The sequence below is a fragment of the Hylobates moloch genome, unplaced genomic scaffold (genome assembly GCF_009828535.3).
Source record: "Hylobates moloch isolate HMO894 unplaced genomic scaffold, HMol_V3 SCAFFOLD_17, whole genome shotgun sequence".
Lineage (NCBI taxonomy): Eukaryota > Metazoa > Chordata > Mammalia > Primates > Hylobatidae > Hylobates > Hylobates moloch.
Window position 1 is genome coordinate 43,720,111 of NW_026652292.1, and position 24,701 is coordinate 43,744,811.

The 24,701-nt window shown below is 39.6% G+C and overlaps 1 protein-coding gene across 4 annotated transcripts in view; it reads left to right on the forward strand.

Moving 5' to 3' along the window:
- CORIN (corin, serine peptidase) overlaps window positions 1-24,701 on the forward strand; it is a 250,529-nt gene that overhangs the window by 157,416 nt on the left and 68,412 nt on the right. For 2 of the 4 annotated variants that reach the window (XM_032135377.2, XM_032135378.2), the window contains 5 exons: window positions 2,157-2,267; window positions 4,368-4,484; window positions 7,938-8,045; window positions 17,162-17,393; window positions 20,567-20,712. In XM_032135377.2, coding sequence (XP_031991268.1) covers window positions 2,157-2,267; window positions 4,368-4,484; window positions 7,938-8,045; window positions 17,162-17,393; window positions 20,567-20,712 — 714 coding nt within the window. The remainder of the gene's footprint in view (window positions 1-2,156; window positions 2,268-4,367; window positions 4,485-7,937; window positions 8,046-17,161; window positions 17,394-20,566; window positions 20,713-24,701) is intronic. The other 2 variants (XM_032135379.2, XM_058430030.1) reach the window with 1 other exon arrangement.

Below are 24,701 nucleotides of genomic sequence, written 5' to 3' on the forward strand. Positions count from 1 at the left end.
GTGGCGCTATCCCGGCTCACTGCAATCTCCGCCTCCCGGGCTCAAGTGATTCTCCTGCCTCAGCCTCTTGAGTAGCTGGGACTACAGGTGTGTGCCACCACGCTCAGCTAATTTTTGTATGTTTAGTAGAGATGGGGTTTCATCATGTTGGTCAGGCTGGTCTCTAACTCCTGAGCTCATGATTTGCCTGCCTCGGCCTCCCAAAGTGCTGGGATTACAGGCCTGAGCCACTGCACCTGGCAGCAATCTCTCTTTATCCCTCCTCTTCCATACCCTTCTGGCCTCTAGTAACCACTGTTCTACTCTCTATTTCCATGAGATCAACTCTGCATATGAGTGAGGGCATGCGGTATTTCTGTTTCTATGCCTGGCTTATTTCACTTAACAGAATGTCCTCCAGGCTCATCCATGTTGCTACAAATAACAGGATTTTATTCTTTTGGCATGGCTGAATAGTATTCCATTGTGTAGATGTACCATATTTTCTTCTCCACTCATTTTTTGGTGGCATAAATTGATTCCATATCATGGTTGTTGTGAGTAGTGCTGCAGTGAACATGGGGGTGCAAGTGTCTGTTTGATATACTGATTTCCTTTCCTTTGGGTATATGCCCAGTAGTGGGATTGCTGGGTTATATGGAAGTTCTATTTGTAGTTTTCTCAAGAACCTCCATATTGTTTTCCATAATGACTGTACTGATTTACATTTAGATGTGGGTTATATCCTGGGACTGATTAGTCTTGAGAAAAAGGATGAGAGGAAATTGTAATTATATAGGTCACAGAAATTATAGTTGCAGGAGGCCTTGGAGATCATCAGATTCAACCCTTCCCTTTACCAGTGAGATAATTAGGAAATGTAGGGGATTGAAAATGAGTGAGTGTCATTTGGTAGTTGGCTAGGTTAGTGGAGAGGGCCAGCATGCAGGTAGCATGTGAGAAAAAAATGGTCTTAACAGGCAACATAATTCCTCTGAAGATAGCAGGCTATCGTGAAGTTTGTGTGTCTGGATGCCAGTTGTCTCCATCTAATAGCAATAATTACCACTTTCCTTCAGACCAACCTCTGCCCTGGCTCCCTGTGCTCTTCTGGTTCCTGCCCAAGCACCTCTTGTGCTTTTCTTCTTTTCTCAAACCTATGTCCTCCCTATACTTTTCCTCTATTGATCCAAAATACCCTTTAAGATCCATGGTCACTCCAGAAGTCTGTCTATGACCGTGGCACTGTTACTAGACTCATCATACTTTCTCATGGAATCTATTATTCATGAATCCACATACATCTTCTAAAACGCTGCTTATATTCAGAGTATACCACCTCTCACGGCAAAGCATCCTATGGATTCTGCCCTTTGTGAGAGGGAACTTATCACTTAGTTCTTTTTCACTAATATATAAATTGGGACAGAGTTGAAGTCCAGGCTAAAAAGAATCATGAATATAACATAAATATTTTGCATGGCTTACCTAGCAGTTCTTTTGGATATAAGGCCAGGCATGCTGGCATGTCCTTGTAGTCTCAACTACTTGGGAGGCTGGGGTGGGAGGATCACCTGATCCTAGGAGGTTGAGGCTGCAGTGAGCTATGATCACACCACTGCACTCCAGCCTGGGAGAAAGAAAGAGACCCTGTCTCAAAAAAAAAAGATAATCTATTAAAAACTTAAGCTTAGCATCAGGAGAGATGACAAGGAGATACTTGCCTTCCCAGTTTGCCAGACAGGTAAGTTATAATTCCTAGAAAAGTGAGAGAGCTTTTACAGATACATCAAATCCGCCAGCTGCATTGTGAAACACAAATCACAGTTCCGTTTTTTGAACCAGGGTAGAAATCATAAATTTTTCATAAGGAAAGAAAATGACCACTAAAGAAAACAAAAGCCAACAACAATAAGAACAAACTCCGGGTTCTGGGACAGCTAGAGTAGTTACTCATCTGAAAAACAGACCCGTCTTACCCCACAGTGATGGTGGTCAGTGGGGCACATGAGTGGGGAGGGCATGGCATTTTAATTGGGCCAGACATGTTGTAGAAATGTTACTGAAGGTATTGGAGCCATTGGAACAGACTCTCTTCGATGGGAACCGGGAGCCATAGAATCCTGCCTGTTTGTCATGCTGGTTCTCTGCATCCTCGTGAGTTTTCATTTCTCCAGATTGCAATCCCATAACAGAGCATCGCTGCGGGGACGGTCACTGCATCACCATGGAGTGGGTGTGTGATGGTGACCACGACTGTGTGGATAAGTCCGACGAGGTCAACTGCTGTGAGTGCTCTGAGGACGTTTGTTTTGCTTATTTTTCCATTTCTGGTTCTTTAGGCTGTACTCAAGGTTGAGGACTGTACTTAAGACTCACTATATACACAGCATTCCAAGGGAAAGATTCTTATACTTTGGTTCTAGGCTGTAAAGATCACTGAGTGGTGGGATGACAATAGCAACGGAGTGTATCTGACTTCCACACCTCTTCCTGCAAAACTCCAAGCTTCATTTGGCTGATCTAGCCAAGTGGGTGTCTGTTTTCTCTCTCATTGCTCCATATGTCTCTTTTATGCTTCTGTGACTTTGTCAAAGGTGATGCTCTGCCCACAGAATGGGGAACCTTTCTTCTGCACACAATATATGAGTAGTTAAGCTTCCCTGCAGGAGTGCCCTAACATGTTCTCAGGGGCCATTTGTGGAAGAACATGGAGAGAATCGTCAGAGAGAAGAGCTCCTTTAATGTTCATGTGATGATACAAAGAGAGCATAATAGGCTGGGCATGGTGGCTCACGCCTGTAGTCCCAGCACTTTGGGAGGCAGAGATGGGTAGATCACCTGAGGTCAGGAGTTTGAGACCAGCCTAGCCAACAGTCTCTAGTAAAAATACAAAAGTTAGCTGGCTGTGGTGGCAGGTGCCTGTAGTCCCAGTTACTCGGGAGGCTGAAGCAGGAGAATGGTGTGAACCAGGGAGGTGGAGATTACAGTGAGCCAAGATCAAGCCATTGCCCTCCAGCCTGGGCGACAGAGTGAAACTCCATCCTTAAAAAAAAAAAAAAAAAAAAAAAAGAGAGAGAACGTAGTAATAATATAAATTTATAGACTGTTGTGTTTCTGAGTGAATGAAAATCTTCAGACAGTTGTTATACTTCAAACTAATAACAAGTATGGCTAGTAACACTTTTTCCCCCTGGAAAATATACTATACCCATTAGAGAATAATATATGTGATTGAATAGAAGGTGTCAGGTGTTAAGAGAGAGTGCAGTTGACCTGAAAGAGTTAATGTGATATGTTCTTTTGCATGTTTGAATTAATTATACTTTTCATTTCATCTTTTTGTGCCTAGTAAAAGTTAAGAAAGTTGATTATATATATGAGATTGAATATTTAATTGGCTTATAATTTGAGGCAAAAATAGAAATGTGGATTACATAGTTTTTATTTTGACATAAGAAAAGTCATATAAAAAGTCACAATGCGTAGCTCTCCTCTTCCCTGAAATGGATTTGAAGTGGAATGTCCTCTGAGTCCTTGCCTAGTGGACACAGTGGAACAGAGTGGACTGTATCTCACTAGATCTTGGAGAAGCAAGGACTTGGTGCTCAGGTCGAACACTTCTGGTGTGGAGTCTTGACTCAAGAACAGAGAGGTCATAATATTAGTAATTCAGTGAAGGCTGAGGTCACATGATCCATGGTTTCCGATACTCTAAAAGACAATAGGTATAGAATTTAGAGAACCGATAGGAATTACAAGGTTAATGGATATTAGGCCATCCCTTTCAAATATCAGTTGTAATAAACAAGTGTTGAAATAAAGTGTTTATTACGTGTTAGTTACTATGCGAGTTCTTTCCCATATACTATTTTGTTGGCTTATGAGGTCAAGTAGATAAATAATGAAATATTTGGGCTGAGAGTCCAAAAAGCTTGCCTTCACATTCAGGCTGTAGCTCTTAGCCATGGGACTTTGAGCAAGTACTATGCTCTGTAAACTTTAGTTTCTCATCTGTAAAACAAACATGATAATACCTACTTTACAAGATTTATGTGAGAATTTGAGATTATATATACAATGCAGTTAGCACAGCTCTTGCCATATAATGAACCCTTTAAAAATTGTCATTTTTATTAGTAAGTAGGATCATGATACTTCCATCACTAAAAACAATCATGCAGTTCTCAAGAAAAAGTTAATTTTTGGTAAGTGCTGTTGAATAAGGCAGGAAAAATTCTAGAAATAAAATCAATGATATGTTCATTTGTGTGTGCAGAACACCCTGTTTCTTAGCGATGCTTGATAAATGGCTGTTGTTTATTTGATGTGCAGATTGAGAGATAAGAATTAATAAATAAAGTGAATATTGTTCTGGCCCTTCCTAGCCTGTCACAGCCAGGGTCTGGTGGAATGCAGAAATGGACAATGTATCCCCAGCACGTTTCAATGTGATGGCGACGAGGACTGCAAGGATGGGAGTGATGAGGAGAACTGCAGTGTCAGTAAGTGTGTCCCACCACCCCAGAACATTCCTTTACTGGTGGTCCTCTCCTTGGGAACAAAGGAACACATTTGAAGTTGCTTAAGTAGGATTGCCATGTAAATAATCCCAGATTGCCTAACATAGTGGTCCTCACAGCCCTAGTCAGCCAGGAAACACTTTCTTGTGCTAAACGTAATTCTCAAGCCACTTACACTGAAAATCATTCCTCAGGTGAGACACCTGAACAGCATGGTCAGATTCACTTAACTGTTCTATGGGGAAAGCCGTGATAAAGAGAGAAGTTTAGTGTATAGCATCCAATTAAATCAGATTAGACTCCAGTGAGAAGAAACTGGCTTCTGAAAGGAAATGTAATGTCTTCCTAAAATAATCATGTTCAGAGAAGCAGTTTAATGCCTGTTATTACCAAGCAATACACTTTAAAAGGATTTGGTATCTGTGTATGAATCTCAAAAAGAAAAACTAGATCCAATAAATTGTTTTTTCAATGTAACTATTTCTGTCAGAAAAGAAAGTTCTACACAGATTGTTTTAAGCTCCAGTGTGTGTGGAAGCCTCTCAGTAGGGTCCAGGGAAGACTATGCCTCGACTCAAAAATCACATTTGTTTATACTACACAGGCACAGCCTAGTTGTTAAGAACATGGTTGTTGCAGCCCTGATACCCAGGATCAAGCCTCGGCCTGCTACTTACTATATGGTGACTTTTGGCAAGATACTTACATCCCTTTTAGGTCTCAGTTCGTGTGTCTGTACACTCAGAATAGTGATAACTACTTCATAGTGCTGGCACATGGCGAAAACTCAATATATGTGAGCTTTTATTACATGGCTACTACATTAAAGCATATCTTGGGCTGTGCATATTCATAATCAGCCAATGAGACTGGTCACCTATAGATAAATTAGTTTTGTCATAATGCACATTGATCATTATAATAACTTTAATGGAAAAATGCCCAAGACCTAAAGGGAGAGCTTTTCAGTCACAGACTTATTACATACAAATAATATATAAAGAGTGCTTTGTTTTTACCAGTTTTTAAATTCAGAATGAAATCCTTTATTAAACATAATTTATTGTGTGCATATCAACCGAGCACTTCCGTTTGCATCAAACTCTTCTTTCTTTCTGTATAATTCAACTCTGAAATAATTTTGGATTTTTCATGATGAAATGGCAGGCTTTGTAGATTATTTTGTTACATGTGTGAGATGTAAGAAAGTCATATGATAAAACAGATTTAAAAGTAAAACTTTAGTATTTTTATATTGTTCTCTCTAATAGATTCAACTTAAAAATGTATATTGTGGTGTTTATATGTGGCCATCCCCTGGGAATTCAGTGGTAAGCAAAACAGCTGATGGAGCTTGCAGACTCCTGGGGGACATAGGCATGCTACGAATTATTATGCAAGTCAATGCCTAACCATGCAGCAACAGAGGCTAAGAAGGGAAATTCAGGGTGCTTGGATGCCCTTAATAGGGTTCATGCCCTGGTAAAGCGCCTCAGACAAAGCTTCCCTGAGGAAGAGATACTGGAGCTCAGACTTGAAGGATGAGTGGGGTTAACCGAAAAGAATGGGGCTTGAAAAAGCAATTGAGACACAAGGCATCGCTTGACCAAAATTCCTGTGGTGGGAAGGTGCAAGGCATGTGTAGGAGGACCATGAGAGAAGGCAGGCCATTGTGATTAGAGAGCTGAGAACGAAAGGGGGCCCAGTACTAAATACTATGTAATTGTCAGCACAGGTTGCAGGTTTGTTCTTCTGCTAGACAGAGCTGGAAAGGGAAGCAGGGGCCGCTTCTCCTGAGACTTTGGGTCTTGCTGAAGAGTTAGGCCTTTGAAACTCTTCAGGCTCTGTCCTTGCCTACCTGTCTAGCCTCTCTCAGCCCCTTTCTCAGTGGTTGAAGCTCCAGTTACTTTGACCTGTGCACTTCCCTATTCTAGGCCTTTGCATGTGCTGTTTCTTGGCTTGGGAAACCCATCCTTTCCTCTTGCCATGACTTGGAAAAGTCGTTTGAGAAACTTCCCCATGCTGGTCTCATTGTCTTCTATTGCTCTTTAAATGTATTTTAGCTGGGTGTGGTAGCACATGCCTGTAATCCCAGCACTTTGGGTGGCCGAGGCAGGAGAATTACTTGAGACCAGGAGTTTGAGACTAGCCTGGGCAATATAGCAAGACCCCCATCTCTATGAAAAAAATAAATAAGTAAAAATAAATATGTCTTCCATAAAGCAGTGATCACACAGCATCAGAAGGTTTTGTTCAGGATGATACCTCTATCAGAGCACAAGCCACTTCCCAGGGGGTATCATGCCCTTTTATCTTTTAATGCTTAGTGCCTAGCTTGTCACATAGATTGTCACATGGCATGCACTTAATATTTGCCAAAATAATGAATGCTTGATGTCAATAAAATCTCCTCAAGAGCCTAAACTCACAGAAATTGTTTAGGTTTGCTTTGAGAAAAAATTTTGACCCTGCTGACATTAAAAAAAGAGTGACATCTCTTTTCTGCAAGGCTTTGTGTATTAATTTGCACATTAGTGGTACTGGAAAGGATAAATATTTCAGTATAATAAACATCATCTTAGAATTATAGGTAAGAATGATTATATATACACACATACTATTATTTATACTTAAAAGTGCCTTGCAAGGTTGACTAGATTCCAGATGACATGCCTGAAGGTAATTGATCATAATGGGGGAGAGATAGAATGGGCAGTAATTTATTACCTTCTCCATTTAATCTACAAATGACCAGGAAATCAATGGGAAAAGCAGTTTCCTCTCTACCTACCTTAAGGAAAAATCATTAGGGCAAACACTGATATTACTGCTGTCATTCACTTAGAAACAAGAAACCCAGTTCTCAAGTCATCACGGCTAGGCTGATGACACTTTCCAAGGACATATTGAAAATATGGATAACAGCTGCATAACACTTGTATTATAATAAAGTATCCTTATTGTATTGGTGTTGATGCCCTATTTATTACTAGAGAAAGCATTTTCCTTAGAGGGAGACTCGAATTGGGAGCAAATGAGTCTTAAAAAAGTGTCACTTAATATTCAAAATTTGAAGATTTTTATAACATTCTCTGTCCCTCAAATCTCTTGAATTTTATTTTATAATCAAGTGTTGGCACCCATGTAAAAAGAAAACACTATTTTTTTTCCATTAAATGCAACAACCACCTGTTTTTTGTGCAGTTTGTCTCTTATTTCTTCATTCCTATTTTGGAATACCTGGATTGTATTTAATTACCGGAAAATGAATCCAGAAAGCACCTATTCAATGTATGTTCAATACTTTTGGAGAAATTGGAAGGAAATTAAAGTTGTGTTATTCCTCAGCTCCATCAGACATTCCTGATCTTTTAGATCCTTAGGTAAGGAATTTGTAGATGATGAAAGCCAATGTGCCTTTTCCTCCCTCTGTAGTTCAGACTCCATGTCAAGAAGGAGACCAAAGATGCCTCTACAATCCCTGCCTTGATTCATGTGGTGGTAGCTCTCTCTGTGACCTGAACAACAGTCTGAATAACTGTAGTAAGTACAACAGCTGACAAATGCAATAGCCATGTCAGGGCATGCATTCAGCATTTTTCTTCTGCGTTGACATTCAAATACTGAAGTCTGGAATCCCTCCAAAAAAGGCTACCTATTTTCTTTTTCTTTTTAAAAGGTCCCATGTGGTAGCAGTAAAGAAGCCAAATGGTCTTAATTAACTTCAATCAGAAACAAATGTGTCATTGTGAATGACTATAAACCCACATTGCTTAATATCATTACCATTACTTTCAACTCAGCATTAGTTCTCTGTATTATTTTCTTGGCTCCATCTGTAGGCAGATGCTATCTTTCTTCCTTTCTAAAGCACAGCTTCAAAAATGGAAACTTTAACCAAGAAGCAAATATGAAGTTCATAGAAATAGCCACATACAACTTTGGCAGTCTGTTCTTTTTTTTTGAGACACAGTCTCACTCTGTCGCCTGGGCTGGAGTGCAGTGGCGCCATCTTGGCTCACTGCAACCTCTGCCTTCAGAGTTCAAGTGATTCTTCTGCCTCAGCCTCCAGAGTAGCTAGGATTACAGGCGCTAAACACCCTCAGTGATCCATCTGCCTGGGCCTCCCAAAGTGCTGGGATTACAGGCAGTCGGTTCTTTTAATGAAATTTATTCTCGCCTTTCCAGGAACTCTGATGACCTATAATGGTTTTGGAACCATTAGGCTAATTTGTTTCAGTGACAGTGTAACAGCTCCAAATAGTGTAAGCAGGTGGCTCTAAAATGACTTTCAGGAGGAGGAGTTATTTGGGGAAGACAGAATGGGCGGAAGTGAAAGAGCACCCTATGGACTCTCCTGGAAAATTGAATCAGAAAATCCCCAGCGACTGATTTCTAGTAATGATTGCTGACTCCTGAGCTCTGTTTTCATGTTATACTCACTTCTTTCACTTTTTCTAATGAATTTTTTGCTGCATTTTCAGGTTAGGATTAGAAATTTAGAAGCAGGTCAGTCAGTTTTCAGTTGGCAAGAGGGTATCTCTTTTTTTTTTTTTTTTCTGCGACAGAGTCTGGCACTGTCACCCAGGCTGGAGTGCAGTGGCACGATATCAGCTCACTGCAACTTCCACCTCCCAGGTTCAAGCGATTCTCCTGCCTCAGCCTCCTGAACAGCTGGGATTATAGGCACACCCCACCACGCCCAGTTAATTAATTAATTAATTAATTAATTTATTATTTATTTATTCATTTATTTATTTATTTTTTGGTAAAGATGGAGTTTCACCATGTTGGCCAGGCAGGTCTCAAACTCCTGACCTCAAGTAATCCACTGGCCTTACAGGTGCGCACAACTGCACCCAGCCAGGGTATTACTTCTTAACACATGTCCTCTCAGTCCAAGGCCCTTGGGAGCTGGGATGCTGAAAGGCTGTGTCCTTGCATTTGCTGCAGTTTTGCGGTCCTAATTTTACCTGGTAACCTTTCTGGGTCACTGTAGAGCTTATGGTGAGTACCTCTGTAACTGTTACAGAGTCTCAAGGGGGTGAAAAAAGGAGGCTGGAAGGGGGTATAGGCAGGCAGCTAATTAAAAACCCAAACTGACAGGATTGACTGTGGCATTTAATAACTCTTTGCCTGGAAGCACATGCCCACCCCTCCTCCATTTCCCATATGAGAGAACAGTAGATATTAGTCAAGCCACAAAGTGGACACACTCAAACTGCTATTTTACTTCCTCTAAACTGATTTAAATAGAAACTGATTTAAATAGAACATATCTATAGATGTGCATATATATGTGTATATGTGTGTGTATATATATACACACACACCCACATGTATAACATATTTGGGCCACTGTTTCCGTTGTTTCATTTTACTCAACTCTCAATCTGCTGTGGAAATTTTTCAGAGCGATTTCTTTACTTCACTTTCAATTTGAATAGTGACAGGGTCATCTCAAAGACATGTGTTTATTATTAAAGTTTTGGGGGTTGTTTGACATGGAATGACACTTACTATTAGACTCAAAAATGTAGAAAAGGCAATGTTAGCCTGTGTCAAATTTGGGTAGGAAGTAACTTGGGTGTATGTTATCCTATTTTCTCTATATTTGAAATATTTCAGACTTTAAATATTTACAATATGTTGTCTCCTGTCAAAAGAATAAGTTGTAGGAAAAGCAACTGGATAACTCTTGGCTCATAGAGCTGACCAATATTTGTAGTGTGTACGTGATATTCCAAGCATCGGCATGGGCGCTGGGCTTTCTAGTGGTGGAGAAAGGAGACAGGCTTCTAGCTTCCTAGAAGTCACTTTTCAGTGTGGGAGAACATATTGTCATCTTCCCACTGATGTATTCTACACTGTTGTTCTCTTTAAGCTCTTTAAATACGCTCAGTTTACCTAGTGTCTCACTGTGTCACCAGCTTCCTCATTCATCATGTATATTCTTGCCAACTTCTCTCCACATATATTCAGCAAACGTTTGCGCACGCTCTCTTCTGAGTAAAAGGCACTAGGCTAGCCACTTGCCCTCATTACTCCTGTGTTACTAAAAATGGCACATAGGCTGGGCGCGGTGGCTCACGCCTGTAATCCCAGCACTTTGGGGGGCTGAGGCGGGTGGATCATGAGGTCAGAAGATTGAGACCATCCTGGCTAACATGGTGAAACCCCGTCTCTACTAAAAATACAAAAAAAAAATTAGCCGGGCATGGTGGTGGGCGCCTGTAGTCCCAGCTACTCTGGAGGCTGAGGCAGGAGAATGGCGTGAACCCGGGAGGTGGAGGTTGCAGTGAGCCGAGACTGTGCCACTGCACTCCAGCCTGGGTGACAGAGCGAGACTCCGTCTCAATAAAAAAAAAAAAAAAAAGGCATATGTGCCTAACTTGCAGTTGAAAGTCAAGATGTTATTCCTGATCTTTCAAAGAACTTCAAGATGATATATGCGTACTTAGGTCTCTGTAAAGACAAACAAGTGGCATCTCAGAAAATCCTTCATACACTTGAAAACATGGTTCATTACTTGAAGGTGTTTACCACTATCAGAGACTATTATTACTCAGCTTCTGAGGCACCACTGAACAGTAATTTCTTAGTCTGCTCGATGCCAAAGGAAAACCTGAGTTTGGAGAATGTAGTAGATATTCTGTCTGGTGGAGACAGCATCTCACTGGAGTTGCCGGGATTCTTGTCCTTGAAGACTCTGTTTCTTGCCATCCCATAAAATATTATGTGATTTTCTAATGGTCCCTAAAGATATACTGTGTGGGACCTAGTCATCAGTATTTTTTAATTCTACAGATGACTTCAATGTATAGCCAAGGTTGAGAATGTATAGCTCTAGTGCCTATTTATGACTGGGCTGCAGGGGTATGTGAGAACTCTGAAATAGAGTATGAAAAGGTTTGTGTATTCTCATGTGCATTTTTCAGTGGAGAAGCTTATTTTAAATTCACAGAAGTGCCTACAGCTTTTTAAAAAAGCCTAAAAACCACATTTCTTATGATACGTAGTTTTTTCAAGAAATAGCTTTTAGCAGCCTGTGTTGCCATGTCCAGTCACAACCCAGCATCTTTAACATTTCTGTGCCATGTTGGGAGGCAAAATACAGATGCGTCCTTGCCTTTGAGGGTAGGAGCGGGAATGCTATTCCCCTCATTCTGGTGTGGAGGGACTAATCCATCACTTCTCCCTTGTGGTATGCAATCCAGACAATGGATGACAACCTGCAAAAGCGACTCCTGGGCATGTCTCTCCTGCCTCCCTGTGCCCATGCTGACCATGGCTGTGAAATCCAGGCATGGCTGTCATGTCCCAGGCCCTCTCTCAAGCCTCCCACAGTGTTCATCAACCTTTAGTTCTACGCTTACTCGTGCATTTTCCCCTCTTATTCAACACCAAGGAAGAAATCAACAGGTTTGCTTTTTGAATAATTCCCTAAGGGTCTAGCAATTTCCTGCTGTCTCTTTGCAAGCTTCAGTTGGTAGGAGTAAACAGTGTAGTCATGTGGTATATCACTATAATGGTTACAGACTTCTGTCCTTAGGAGCAAACAGTAGAAGAGAGGAATGATGTATTTATAAAAGCATCTCCATGTGCATTTTCTAATAAGTGAAAAAAAGATTGAATAGAATATTACCATTTGGTAACACATTGAATTAATGAGTGAAGATATGGAGCAGCTACAGCTGCTAACATCACAAAAAGAGGGAAATCAGAATGATGTGGCTTCTGGTGAAAGAACAGCTCAGCCACCTCTAGTCTTGCCAGTGGAATGAAGCCCAGTCCACTCTTGTTGATCACTGCCGAGGTTCGGAAATAGAGAGAATGGGGAACATGTTTAACTTCACCAGGAGTGTGCGATAAGCAAGATTCAAAATCTGGTATACCCTACAAGTCAAATGTCTGGGTTCTTCTATAGTTAAATTATAAAGAAAGACAAAGGAATGGAGGAGGAACCCAAAGACTATGAGAGACTTAAAAGACAGGACAAGTTTCAAAAAATGGGCAAGCCTAAATTACAATATCCAGGGGTGGTACACACTTAGGTAATAAAATTATAAAGAAACCGGGCGCGGTGGCTCACACGTGTAATCCCAGCACTTTGGGAGGCCGAGGTGGGCAGATCACAAGGTCAGGAAATCGAGACCATCCTGGCTAACATGGTGAAACCCCATCTCTACTAAAAATACAAAAAATTAGCTGGACGTGGTGGTGGGCACCTGTAGTCCCAGCTACTCGGGAAGCTGAGGCAGGAGAATGGTGCGAACCCAGGAGGCGGAGCTTGCAGTGAGCCCAGATCGCGCCACTGCACTCCAGCCTGGGAGACATCAAAAAAAAAAAAAATATATATATATATAAATATATATGACATATATATTTCTATATATATATATAATATATTTCTATATATATATTTTTATATATATAGAAGAGCAAGGAATGAGACATTGAATAAGAAAACACATGAAGTTTTTGTGTCTGCCTTTGTTTTTGACCTGGAGGTATTATAAGGATTTCACCTTAAAAAAATCAAATTTAAAAAAAATTAAAGGGTTTAGATTTAGGCAAAGTGATTTTTGAATTTTTATATATCAGTAGTGTAGAAATGACCATCGCTTAATACATGATTTCTAGTAACTTCAGAGTATCACATCATAAGGATATAACACCATTGAGTTTACGATCCCATCTTTAGTTTGAATTGAACGAATCTTGTTACAGACTTTGAAAGGTGGAATACCATTGAGATTCCATCAGGATTTTTTTTTTGACAGATCTTTATTAAACCTCATCTGTGTTCAGGACACTGTACTGGGTACTACATCAGACTTACATCAGAAGCACAGTTCTGCAGCCCTAAAATATCCTCACATGTTTGTGATGGCACCTCCCTCTAGTGGCGATTTTTAAATCAGGCTCACACATGAGCCTAATGCTCAAGATAAAAAAGCTTATCGATATCATAAATCATAGAATTTGGGGTTGACAGGTATTTTGAGAGTTTATCTTGCTTAGCATTCTGTGAAGAATGCCTTTGAAGGAATAAAACTCAAGATCCAATAAAGCTTACCGCATTCAATAAAGATCTACAGAATAATATATGATCATTACTTAATCTTTTCCTTTTCCTTGGCTCCTAAACACTTAAAAGTTATATCTTAACCCAAATCAAAAGTGATACATTCTCCACATATAAAAAAGAGAAAAATTATTCATGTGATATGTTCTATTAATCATCTTCATTGAAATACATCAATAAAAAGTTAAACCTTGATGGGGTGGTAGAAAGAAAGAAAGGGGGGGTATGCACAAGGAAAGAAAGGACTGCATCAAAAACATCTGTAAGTGAACCAATTGTGTAAAATTTTAAGTATATTAAAGATATCAGGAAAAAAGCATAGAGTTAGAGCTGCATGTGCTGACTTGTAAGATGGTCATGACAAATAAGCAACAAAAGCAAATTGAAGGGTGATAGGAATGGTATGCTTCTGCTTTAGCAAAAGCAAACACAAATCCCTGTCTAAGTGTGCAAAGGCATGTATGGATAAATGTGAGCAAGGGAAAGGCATGGAAGCATTCAAAGCCTTCTGTTGGCTTGCAGGGAAGGTAACAGAAAGGGGAGTGGAGAGATGTTGAACTTTTTCTTTCTGCATCTTTGTAGTGTTTTTATTGTTATGAAAAACATGCATTTTTAAATCTTGTAACAATATTTAAATGTTACTTCTTGTCTTAGTTCAGACTACTATAACAAATCATTATTGCTTATAAACAACAGACATTTATTTCTCACAGTTCTGGAAGCTGGAAATCTGAGATGAGGTTGCCAGCACGGTCAGGTTCTGGTGAGGACCGTCTTCTGGGCTGCAGATGGCTGACTTTTCACTGTATTCTCACACTGTGAAAAGAGGGCGAGAGAGATCTCTGTGGTCCCTTTTATAAGAGCACTAATCCCATTCTTGGGGGCTGTACCCTTATAACTCAATCACCTCCCAAAGCCTCCACCTCCTAATACCACCACACTGGAGGTTAGGATTTCAACATATGAATTTTGGGGGAACACAAACATTTAGTCCATAATGTCCAACCCCTCCTTCACAAATCACAGGGAAGGATGAACCGAACCGACCAACCCCAAACCTCTTCCATCTACTCTTCTCTCCACTCTGACTCATCCTCAAGCTTATGCCAACCTTTCAGTGTTGTATCTTCTTCAGGAAACTGAGAGTCATGTTACACTTCATGTATCATTTTTTTTATCAGGCCAACATCAGCCTCCTTATAAATATAATATCTGTGATACCCTCAGATTCTTTAAATTAAGAAGTAGTCCTGGAGATGTTTTAATATTTCAGCCCAGTCCTTATTGCAAATCTATTTGCATGGATACCACTTCTTAGTCAAATAATTAAATTTAATTTGAATAATCACTCTCAATAAGGCATGGAGTCTTTGGTCTGCCTGGGCGAATTTTACCAGGACACTTGCTTGCCTGCCTCTCCCCGCAGGGAATGTGGCATATCTACTGCAAACAGAGAGAGACAGCTGGGAGCCTCTCTGCTGTATTCCCCCAAAGCTGCCCAAACCACATTTATCCTTGGAAGGAGTGTTAGTCTGTTTTCACGCTGCTGATAAAGACATACCTGAGACTGGGCAATTTACAAAAGAAAGAGGTTTAATGGACTTACAGTTCCACATGGCTGGGGAGGCCTCACAATCATGGTGGAAGGTAAAAGGCACGTCTCACATGGTGGCAGACGAGAAGAATGAGAGCCAAGTGAAAGGGGAAACCTCTTATAAAATCATCAGATTTTGTGACACATTCACTACCATGAGAACAGTATGGGGGAAACTGCCCCATGATTCAGTGATCTCCCACTGGCTCCCTCCCACAACAAGTGGGGATTATGGGAGCTACAATTCAAGATGAGATTTGGGTGGGACACAGCCAGACCATATCAGAGGATTTCCCAGTTCACTCTTGCTCTACCTTTTCCCTTTGGACTCTAGCATTTTGTTCAATATGTCTGTCTTAGTATGTTCAAGCTGCTACAATAAAATGCCATGGATTGGGTGGCTTAAATGACAAACATTTATTTCTCACAGTTCTGAAGGCTGGAAGTGCAGGATCAGGATGCTGGCAGACGTGGTCTCTGGTAACAGGCTGCTTCCTGGTTTGCAGACAGTTGCCCTCAAATTTCCTCACATGGCTGAGAGAGCGAGAGCTTTAGTCTCTTCTCCTTCTTATAAGGACTTTAATCCCATATAAATGCCACCCTCATCTAGACCTCATTGAAACCTCATCACCTCCCAAAGTCCCCACCTCCAAATACTATTACATTGCAGGTTAGAGTTTCAGCCTATGAATGGGGATACACAAATGTTCAGTTCATGCAAACTCTATCCTACCCTGTTCACATTCTACTACAGCTACCAGCACGTGCATCCTTTTTCCTATCGAGATTGTGGAGTTCCTCAGTGGCAGAGACAATATTTTTCATTACTCTTACATTTACAGTGCCTAGGGTAGTCCCTGATACATTTTCCTCCCTTCATTCTGGCACTGTGCTAGGTGTAGACTTTGAGATCAAGAGATAAAGTCTCATTTCACAAAAATCTCAGGATTGTGTAGGGGAAGCAAGTAAGTAAATAAAGAATATGACAGAATGCAATGAGCATATGGTGGGTATGTGCCTAAGATGCTATTGCACTCACAAAAGACTCATTCTGGAAGTAGTAATGGGAAGAGTGGTTGGCCAGGAAGGTTTCCTGGAAGAGGTATTTGTGCTGAGTCTTCCAGACCACAGAGGAGTTAGCTTGGTGGGGAAGATGGAAAAGGGTTAATCCAGGCAGCAGGTGCGGTATGCACCTGGCAGCTAGAACCATGACCACCTTTGGGGAGATAACTATGAGCATGTTATAAAAAAGGAGGTAAGAGAGGAGCAAACAAGGTGCATAAAAACATTAAATTCTTAAAATATCTGCTGTCATAAGGGAATAGAATTTATTACAGCAGAGATACTGTTGATTGGATAAGCACAGGCAATGAAGCTGAAAAGTTAGGCTAGGGTTGAAGTATAAAATAGCCTCAGATTTCAAGCTAAGGGGTTTGGATTTTGTCTTATTAGCAAGAAGTATCCAACAGATCTGAGCCTCCTCTTGCCCTGAAATCTTGTAGCCTTATATTTAAACACATTAATCAACAATAAAACATATAGACAGAAGTTATCTAATTGCCTATTTAATCACATTCGTTAATTAGTTTAGTGACAGTGAAGATGATGGGCTATCCTATTTTAGTAGTAATGAGTAAATCAGAAGAAGAAGATGAATTGGAGTCAATAAAAGGAATGATGAAAGAGAGTCATCTTCAGATAAGTTGAGCCAAGGGAAAAAATGAGGAAGGACTTTCTAAAGCATGATATTGTCACAGTGCTAGCAACTACATATACAGAAATGAATCTTAGTTGCCAGGGCACTTCACTAATCAACTTACTTATTTTCAATATCCATAAAAAATGTTATATACTACTGGCATTCTAGTCTTAGCTACTCTAAAGAAAGAATAAAATAGACTTCAAGTTTGTAAAACTTAAAGAAGTTGTTTTTATATGTGAAATTTAAAAATATTTGTGTGTATGTTTCTTTGTTAGGTCAATGTGAACCAATTACATTGGAACTCTGCATGAATTTGCCCTACAACAGTACAAGTTATCCAAATTACTTTGGCCACAGGACTCAAAAGGAAGCATCCATCAGCTGGGAGTCTTCTCTTTTCCCTGCACTTGTTCAAACCAACTGTTATAAATACCTCATGTTCTTTGCTTGCACCATTTTGGTACCAAAATGTGATGTGAATACAGGCCAGCTTATCCCCCCTTGCAGGTAATATGATGGGATCTCCCCCAGTCCCTTGTTTTGCCTCAGAGAGAACCAAGGGGTGAAGACTTAGTTGAGTTTGGACAAAGTAAATTTCCCTAAGGAGCTCTGCATTTATCAAATACCTTATATTTAACAAGTGAGACAAAGAAGTAGAAGTTGTAAAATGAATGTTTGAGTCAGAATTCGTTAACGAAGTACCAAACAAGGGAGCTGTGAACGTCCTTTGATGATAGTTTATGTGTTTCAATCAAATAAATTCACAGGTATTTAATTCTGTTGTATTAAAAAGCCATTTTTTAAAAAAAGTATGATAGTAGAAAAGGGATATATCTGCCTCTTTTTCTGGCAACACTGATGTGTTTAAACTGCTGCACTCTGACAGCACTTGTTAGAGATATGGCACAAGAAGACATAGAGCCAGACTCACAGATTGGACAGCGATGGACATCGCTGACATTTCTCTGCCTGTTTGAATGAAATAAGACATGCTATTTCAAGAGCGTAGCTTGGACTTTGAATATGAGTGATATTCTAGTGTCAAGAGTATTGTTCCAGAGTCCATGTTTGGGTTAAAATCTTGACCCTCCTCTAGTTTCTAGGTAGCCCTTAGACAAATTCCTGAGTCTCTCTCAGCCTTGGTTCCTTTACATGTAGAATAAGGATAGTAATGGTTGTTGGGTTGTATTGAGATCGAATGAATGTAAAGTGCTTCTGATTCATTGTAATGAACCCTGAATGGACAATAGCTGTGATGATAGCACAGGAGCACGATAGCTTCTTGGCAGTCCGTCCTTTTGCTGTGCCATGTGTTAGGCATTGTAGTCAGAGGGTTTGCATATACAAGATGACTCTCAGAAGTGAGTTGCTACTCTCTTCAGTGCTGTTTTCCCCCAAGGAGTGGGTATACAAATGTGCTGGCCTAAATGTGAGTAGCAACTGCAGAAACCATATGTTGGGATCAGAAGTCATGCAGAGTTTTTTAAAAAAGCAGTACTATTAATATAGTGGACAGAAGAGAAAACAATAAATTATATGCTGAATACCAATGGATAACAAAGTAAGGGCATCTATAGACAGGAAATAATAAAATTTCAAAATGACTTGGGGAACTGAACAAATTATACCAATAGAGAGAATAAAACTAAATTTTAGCTTGTGTAGAAAAATATCTGAAAATTTCTGCTAAGTACTTTTAAAAGTATCTCTAATAAAACATCTACCAATTTTATGTTAAAAAGCTGTTTCTAAGTCTTACTTCACTTTTGCAAAGCAAGGTCAATGATAGTGAATAATTTCTTTTAATAGTACTTAACAATTTCTGGCATTTGACTTTCTTTTCATATGTAGATAAAAATTTCCCTAAAGCAGCATTTTCTGCTGTAAATATAAATGTGAATTTCTATCCAGATATAATTTACAATTTCAGGGCTTAAGTTCCATATTAAAATGCATAAGACAAGGATGATCCCGAAGTGTTGTTCAGTCAAAATTGTGGTAAATTTCTTTTAGATAACTTTATTTCTTTTTTTCAGGTTTACCCATACATCTTTTATTTTCAGTGTCTATCACTATGAATTTTATATTTTGATATTTGTTTATAATAAATTTTTGAATAATATGCTAATAAGCTCATAAAGCGATGCATAGTTGCTTTTGCCTGCTTTTGCTAGGTCTGTTTATTAATTTTAACATTGAATTTTTTAGCTATGAGACTGAAAAATCTAACATCGAGTCCTTACAATGGGCTAAATACTTGAGGATTGTTATGCTGTAGTGTACTCAAAATAACCTTTTGAGGTGTGTATCATCAGAGGTGCTACCTATGGCTGAACACTACAAGGACTATGATAAGAACAGCGCCCCCTGGAGTTGTGCTGCTGCATATTGTTGTAATTTCCATTTTACAGAAAAAAATTGGAAGTGGTAGAGTCAGGCACTGTGTAGTCTTTTGTACAACTAAGTATCATATGACTAATTTAAAATAGCAGTTGCAATTGAGTTATATACATTTTTTATAAATCTGCAACAAAACTAGTTAGTTCAACAGACAGTTATCAACTATTGAACTTTCCATCTTTCCTGACCTAATATAGAAATACCACAGCTTTATCTTTACCACAAATTCCTGGGCTAAACCAATGTTGAGTTATACTGAGCTTTGTCCAGACTTAAACCTAGACAGAACTTTCTCCGAAACTTTGTCATTTGATTGTTACACTTTGTCTACCAGTTTTGGGCAAGACTGGAGCTGGCCTTTCTGGAAGATCTGTCTCCCATTTTATCTTAAAAATGAGAACTTGGTTGAATTAGTGTATAAAATTTGAAACTTTTGAGAAGTAAGCATGTATTTGAGTCCATTAAGAGTATATCGGCCTAGGAACTTATTTTGGTTAGGTTTTTTTTTTTTAACTATGTAACTAATTTCTTAGTAATATGTTGAGACAAAAATCATATTTTTTTCCATAAGAAGTAAAAAAAGAAGAAAAGAAATCTTCTGTGAGGCACGCTAATACTTTAACTTAAAAATATTCTGGACAAAAGACATAACACGCACGAAAGCGCCTGATACAATAGTATATCATTTCTTTAAAACAAAAAAACCAAACATTTTAACTGACTCGAGCTCAACATAAATGGGTTTGGAAGGAGTCCTAAGCTTTTCACCAATATTGACGGAAGCTGAAGTAAGGGAGGCCATGTATTAGGCAAGCTAAGGTGGCACATGAGATGGCTCACAGGGCTGGCCTGCAGAGGGAGAGATCTCTGAAGATGAGGGTGTTGTGTAGATTCAATGACTTTGGTGGCAAACTATCCAAAGTGATGTTGGAGACTTCCCTGTTTGGAACAAAAGGTTGGAGAATGTGTCTCCTTCAAACACAGAAGACAGAATGAGAAAGGCAATGTGGAGAAGGGAATCTGTGTCCTGGAAACATCTTTAGACCTATTTCTGCAATAAAGTTTATTTTGGTGAAAGTGTGGTGCTGGAATGTATACTCTTTGCAGAGATATTACTCATTTTGGTTTCCTGAATACCTGTCATATATATGTGCGTCTTTTATATCCACACACCCACAATACATGCCACATACACAGAATTAAAATGACATAAATTTATAACATCTGTCTCAGATGGAGCTATTTCTGTTTCTAATGTTTTGTCTTTCTTGTTCATCTAGAGCATTGTGTGAGCACTCCAAAGAACGCTGTGAGTCTGTTCTTGGGATTGTGGGCCTACAGTGGCCTGAAGACACAGATTGCAGTCAATTTCCAGAGGAAAATTCAGACAATCAAACCTGCCTGATGCCTGATGAATATGTGGAAGGTTAATTTTAAAATTAATTACAGCAGGGTATCTAACATGGTTAGCTACCTTTTGAATTTCTTCTATTTATGGCTTTTCTTGTTTGTTTTCTATTTAGTTGCCAATCAGGCTGCTTAGGTGAGTGAATTTGTGAACTTGATTGCATTGAAGAATTTGGCACTCATCTGTTAGATATTGCATTCATTTTAAAAATAAAGAAGTCATTTTCTATTTCTATTCTTTTATTTTTGTGGGTACATAGGTGTATATATGTATGGGGTACCTAAAATATTTTGATACAGGCATACAGTGCATAATAATCACATCAGGTAGATGAGATATCCATCACCCCAAGCATTTATCCTTTCTTTATGTTACAAACAATCCACTTACACTCCTTTAGTTATTTTTAAATGTACAATAAATTATTGTTGACTGTAGTCACTCTGTTGTGCTATCAAATACTAGATCTTATTCATTCTACCTAACTATATTTCTGTACCAATTAACCAACCCTGCTTTCCCCCACCACTACCCTTTGCAGACACTGGCAACCATTGCTCTACTTTCTATCCCCATGACTTCAATTGTTTAAATTTTCAGCTCCCAAAAATAAGTGAGAACATAAGAAGTTTGTATTTCTGTGCCTGGCTTATTTCAGGTAACATAATGACGTCTTCTTTTATCCATGTTGTTGCAAACGACAGGATCTCCTTCTTTTTTAAGGCTGAATAATAATCCATTGCATGTATGTTCCACATTTTCTTGAACCATTCATCTTTTGATGGACACTTAGGTTGCTTCCAAATCTTGGCTATTGTGAATAGTGCTGCAACAAACATGGGAGTGCAGATATCTCTTCTATATACTGGTTTCTTTTCTTTTAGGTATATACCTAGCAGTGGGATTGCTGGGTCATGTAGTAGGTCTACTTTTAGTTTTTTGAGAAGCCTCCAAATTGTTCCTCCTAGTGGTCGTACTAATTTGCATTCTCACCAATAGTGGGTGAGGATCCCCTTTTCTCCACATCCTTGCTAGCATTTGTTATTGTCTGTCTTTTGGATATAAGACATTTTAATTTGGGTGAGATGATATCTTGTTGTAGTTTTGATTTGCATTTATCTGATAGTCAGTGATGTTGAGCACCTTTTCATATACCTGTTTGTCATTTGTATGTCTTCTTTTGAGATATGTTTATTCAGCTCTTTTGTCCATTTTTAAATCAGATTATTAGTTTTTTTTTGTATAGAGTTGTTTGAGCATTTTATATATTCTGGTTATTAATCCATTATCATATGGATATTTTGCAAATATTTTCTCCCATTCTGTGAGTTGTCTCTTCACTTTCCTTTGCTTTGCAGAAGCTTTTTAACTTTATGTAATCGCATTTGTCCAGTTTTGCTTTGGTTGTCTGTGTTCATGTGATATTACATAAGAAATCTTTGTGCAGTCCAGTGTACTGGAAAGTTTCCCCAATGTTTTCTTCTAGTAGTTTCATAGTTTGAAGTCGTAGGTTTAAGTCTTCATTCATTTTGATTTGATTTTTGTATATGGTGAGAGATAGGGGTCTAATTTCATTCTTCTGCATATGAATATCCAGTTTTCTCAGCACCATTCACTGAAGAGACTGTCCTTTCCCCAGTGTGTGTTCTTGAAACCTTTGTTGAAAATGAGTTCACTGTAGATGTATGAGTTCTTTTCTCAGTTTTCTTTCCCTTAGCCTATGTGTCTATTTTTATGCTAGTACCACTCTGGTTTTGCTATTATAGCTCTGTAGTGTAATTTGAAGTCAGGTAATGTGATTCCTCTAGTTCTTTTTGCTCGGGATAGCTTTGGCTATTCTGAGTCTTTTGTGATTCCATATGAATTTTAGGATTTTTTTCCTATTTCTGTGAAGAATGTCATTGGGATTATATTTAATCTATAGATTGCTTTACACAGTGATATAGTTTGGATATTTGTCCCTGCTCAAATCTCATGTTGAGATGTAATCCCCAGTGTTGGAGGTGGGGCCTGATGGGAGGTGTTTGGATCATGGGGGCAGATCCCTCGTGATTGGTTTGGGTCATCTCCTTGGTGACGAGTGAGCTCTTGCTCTGCATTCACATGAGCTCTGGTCATTTAAAAGTGCTATGGCACCTCTTCCCCTACTCTCTCTGTTGCTCCTTCTTTACCATGTGATGTGCCTGCTCCCCTTTTGCTTTTCACTGTGACTGTAAGCTTCTTGGGGCCTTCATAGAAGCTGAGCAGATGTCTTCACCATGGTTCCTGTAAAGGCTGCAGAACCATGAGTCAATTAAACCTCTTTTCTTTATAAATTACCCAGTCTCAAATATTTCTTTATAGCAAGACAGAACAGCCTAACACAGAAAATTGGTACTAGAAGTTTAGCATTGCTATAAAGATACCTGAAAATGTGGAAGCAATTTTGGAACTGGTAACAGGCAGGGGTTGGAAGAGTTTGGAAAGCTCAGAAGAAGACAGGAAGATGAGGGAAAGTTTGGAACTTCTTAAAAATTGGTTAAGTGATTGTGACCAAAATTCTGATAGTGATATGGATAGTGAAGGCCAGGCTGATGAGATCTTAGACGGAAATGTGGAACTAACTGGGAACTGAAGCAAAGGTTCACCCATATCTTGTGTTAGAAAAGAGCTTGGTTGCATTCTGTTTATGCCCTAAGGATCTGTTGAAGTTGGAACTTGAGAATGAAAATTTAGGGTATCTGATGAAAGAAATTTCTAAGCAACAAAGTGTTCAAGACATAGCCTGGCTGCTTCTAACAGCCTGTGCTCAGATACAGGAGCAAAGAAATAACTTAAAGTTGGAACTTATAGTTAAAAGGGAAGCAGAGCATAAAAGTGTGGAAAATTTGCAGCCTACCTATGTGGTAAAGAAACAAAAAGCTTTTTCAGTAGAGGAATTCAAGCAGGCTGAATTGCTAGAGAAATTTGTATAACCAAAAGAGAGCAAAGAGCTAATAACTAAGACAATGGGAAAAATGCCTTGAAGGCATTTCAGAGATCTCCCAGGCAGCCCCTCCCATCACAGACCCAAAGGCCTAGGAGGACTGAATGGTTTTATGGGGTCCCCACTGCCCTTTGCAGCCTTGGGACACTGCTTCCTGCATCCAGGCTGCTCTACCTTTAGCCAGGGCTCAGAGAACATCTGTCAGAGCAGTGCAGAGGGGAAACGTGGGGCTGGAGCCCCCACACAGAGACCCCAATGGATCACTGTTTCATGGAGCTGTGGGAAATAGGCTTCTGCCCTCCAGACTCCAGAATGGTAGATCCACTGGCAGCTTGCACCCTTTGCCTGGAAAAGCTGTTGGCACTCAACAACCTGTGAAAGTAGCCATGGGGACTGAACCCTGGATAGCCACAGGGGCAGAGCTGCCCAAGGCCTTAGGAGCCCACCCCTGTACCAGTGTGCCCTGTATGCAGGATGTGGAGTCAAAGGAGATTATTTTGGAGCTTTAAGATTTAATGACTGCCCTGCTGGGTTTTGGGCTTGCATGGGGCCTGTAGCCCCTTTCTTTTAGCCAATTTCTCCCTTTTGAAATAAGAATGTTTACCCAATGCCTGTACAGCCATTGTATCTTGGAAGTAAACACCTTCTTTTGATTTTACAGCCTCATAGGTAGAAAGAACTTATTTGGATTTGGGATAAGGCTTTGAATTTAGGACTTGGGACTTTTGAGTTAATGCTGGAATTAGTGAAGACTTTGGGGGAGCAATTGAGGAGGAATATTGTATTTTGAAATGTGAGAAAGACATGAGATTTGGGAAGGGGCAGAGCAGAATGATGTAGTTTGGATATTTTTCCACACCCAAATCTCATGTTGAGATGTAATCCCTAGTGTTGGAGGTGGGGTCTGGGTGGGAGGTGTTTGGATCAAGGGGGCAGATCCTTCATGAATAGCTTGAACCTTCTCTCACTCTGAGTTCACAGGAGATCTGGTCATGGTGCCTCCTTCCAACTCTCTCTCTCTCTCTCATTCCTGCTTTTGCCA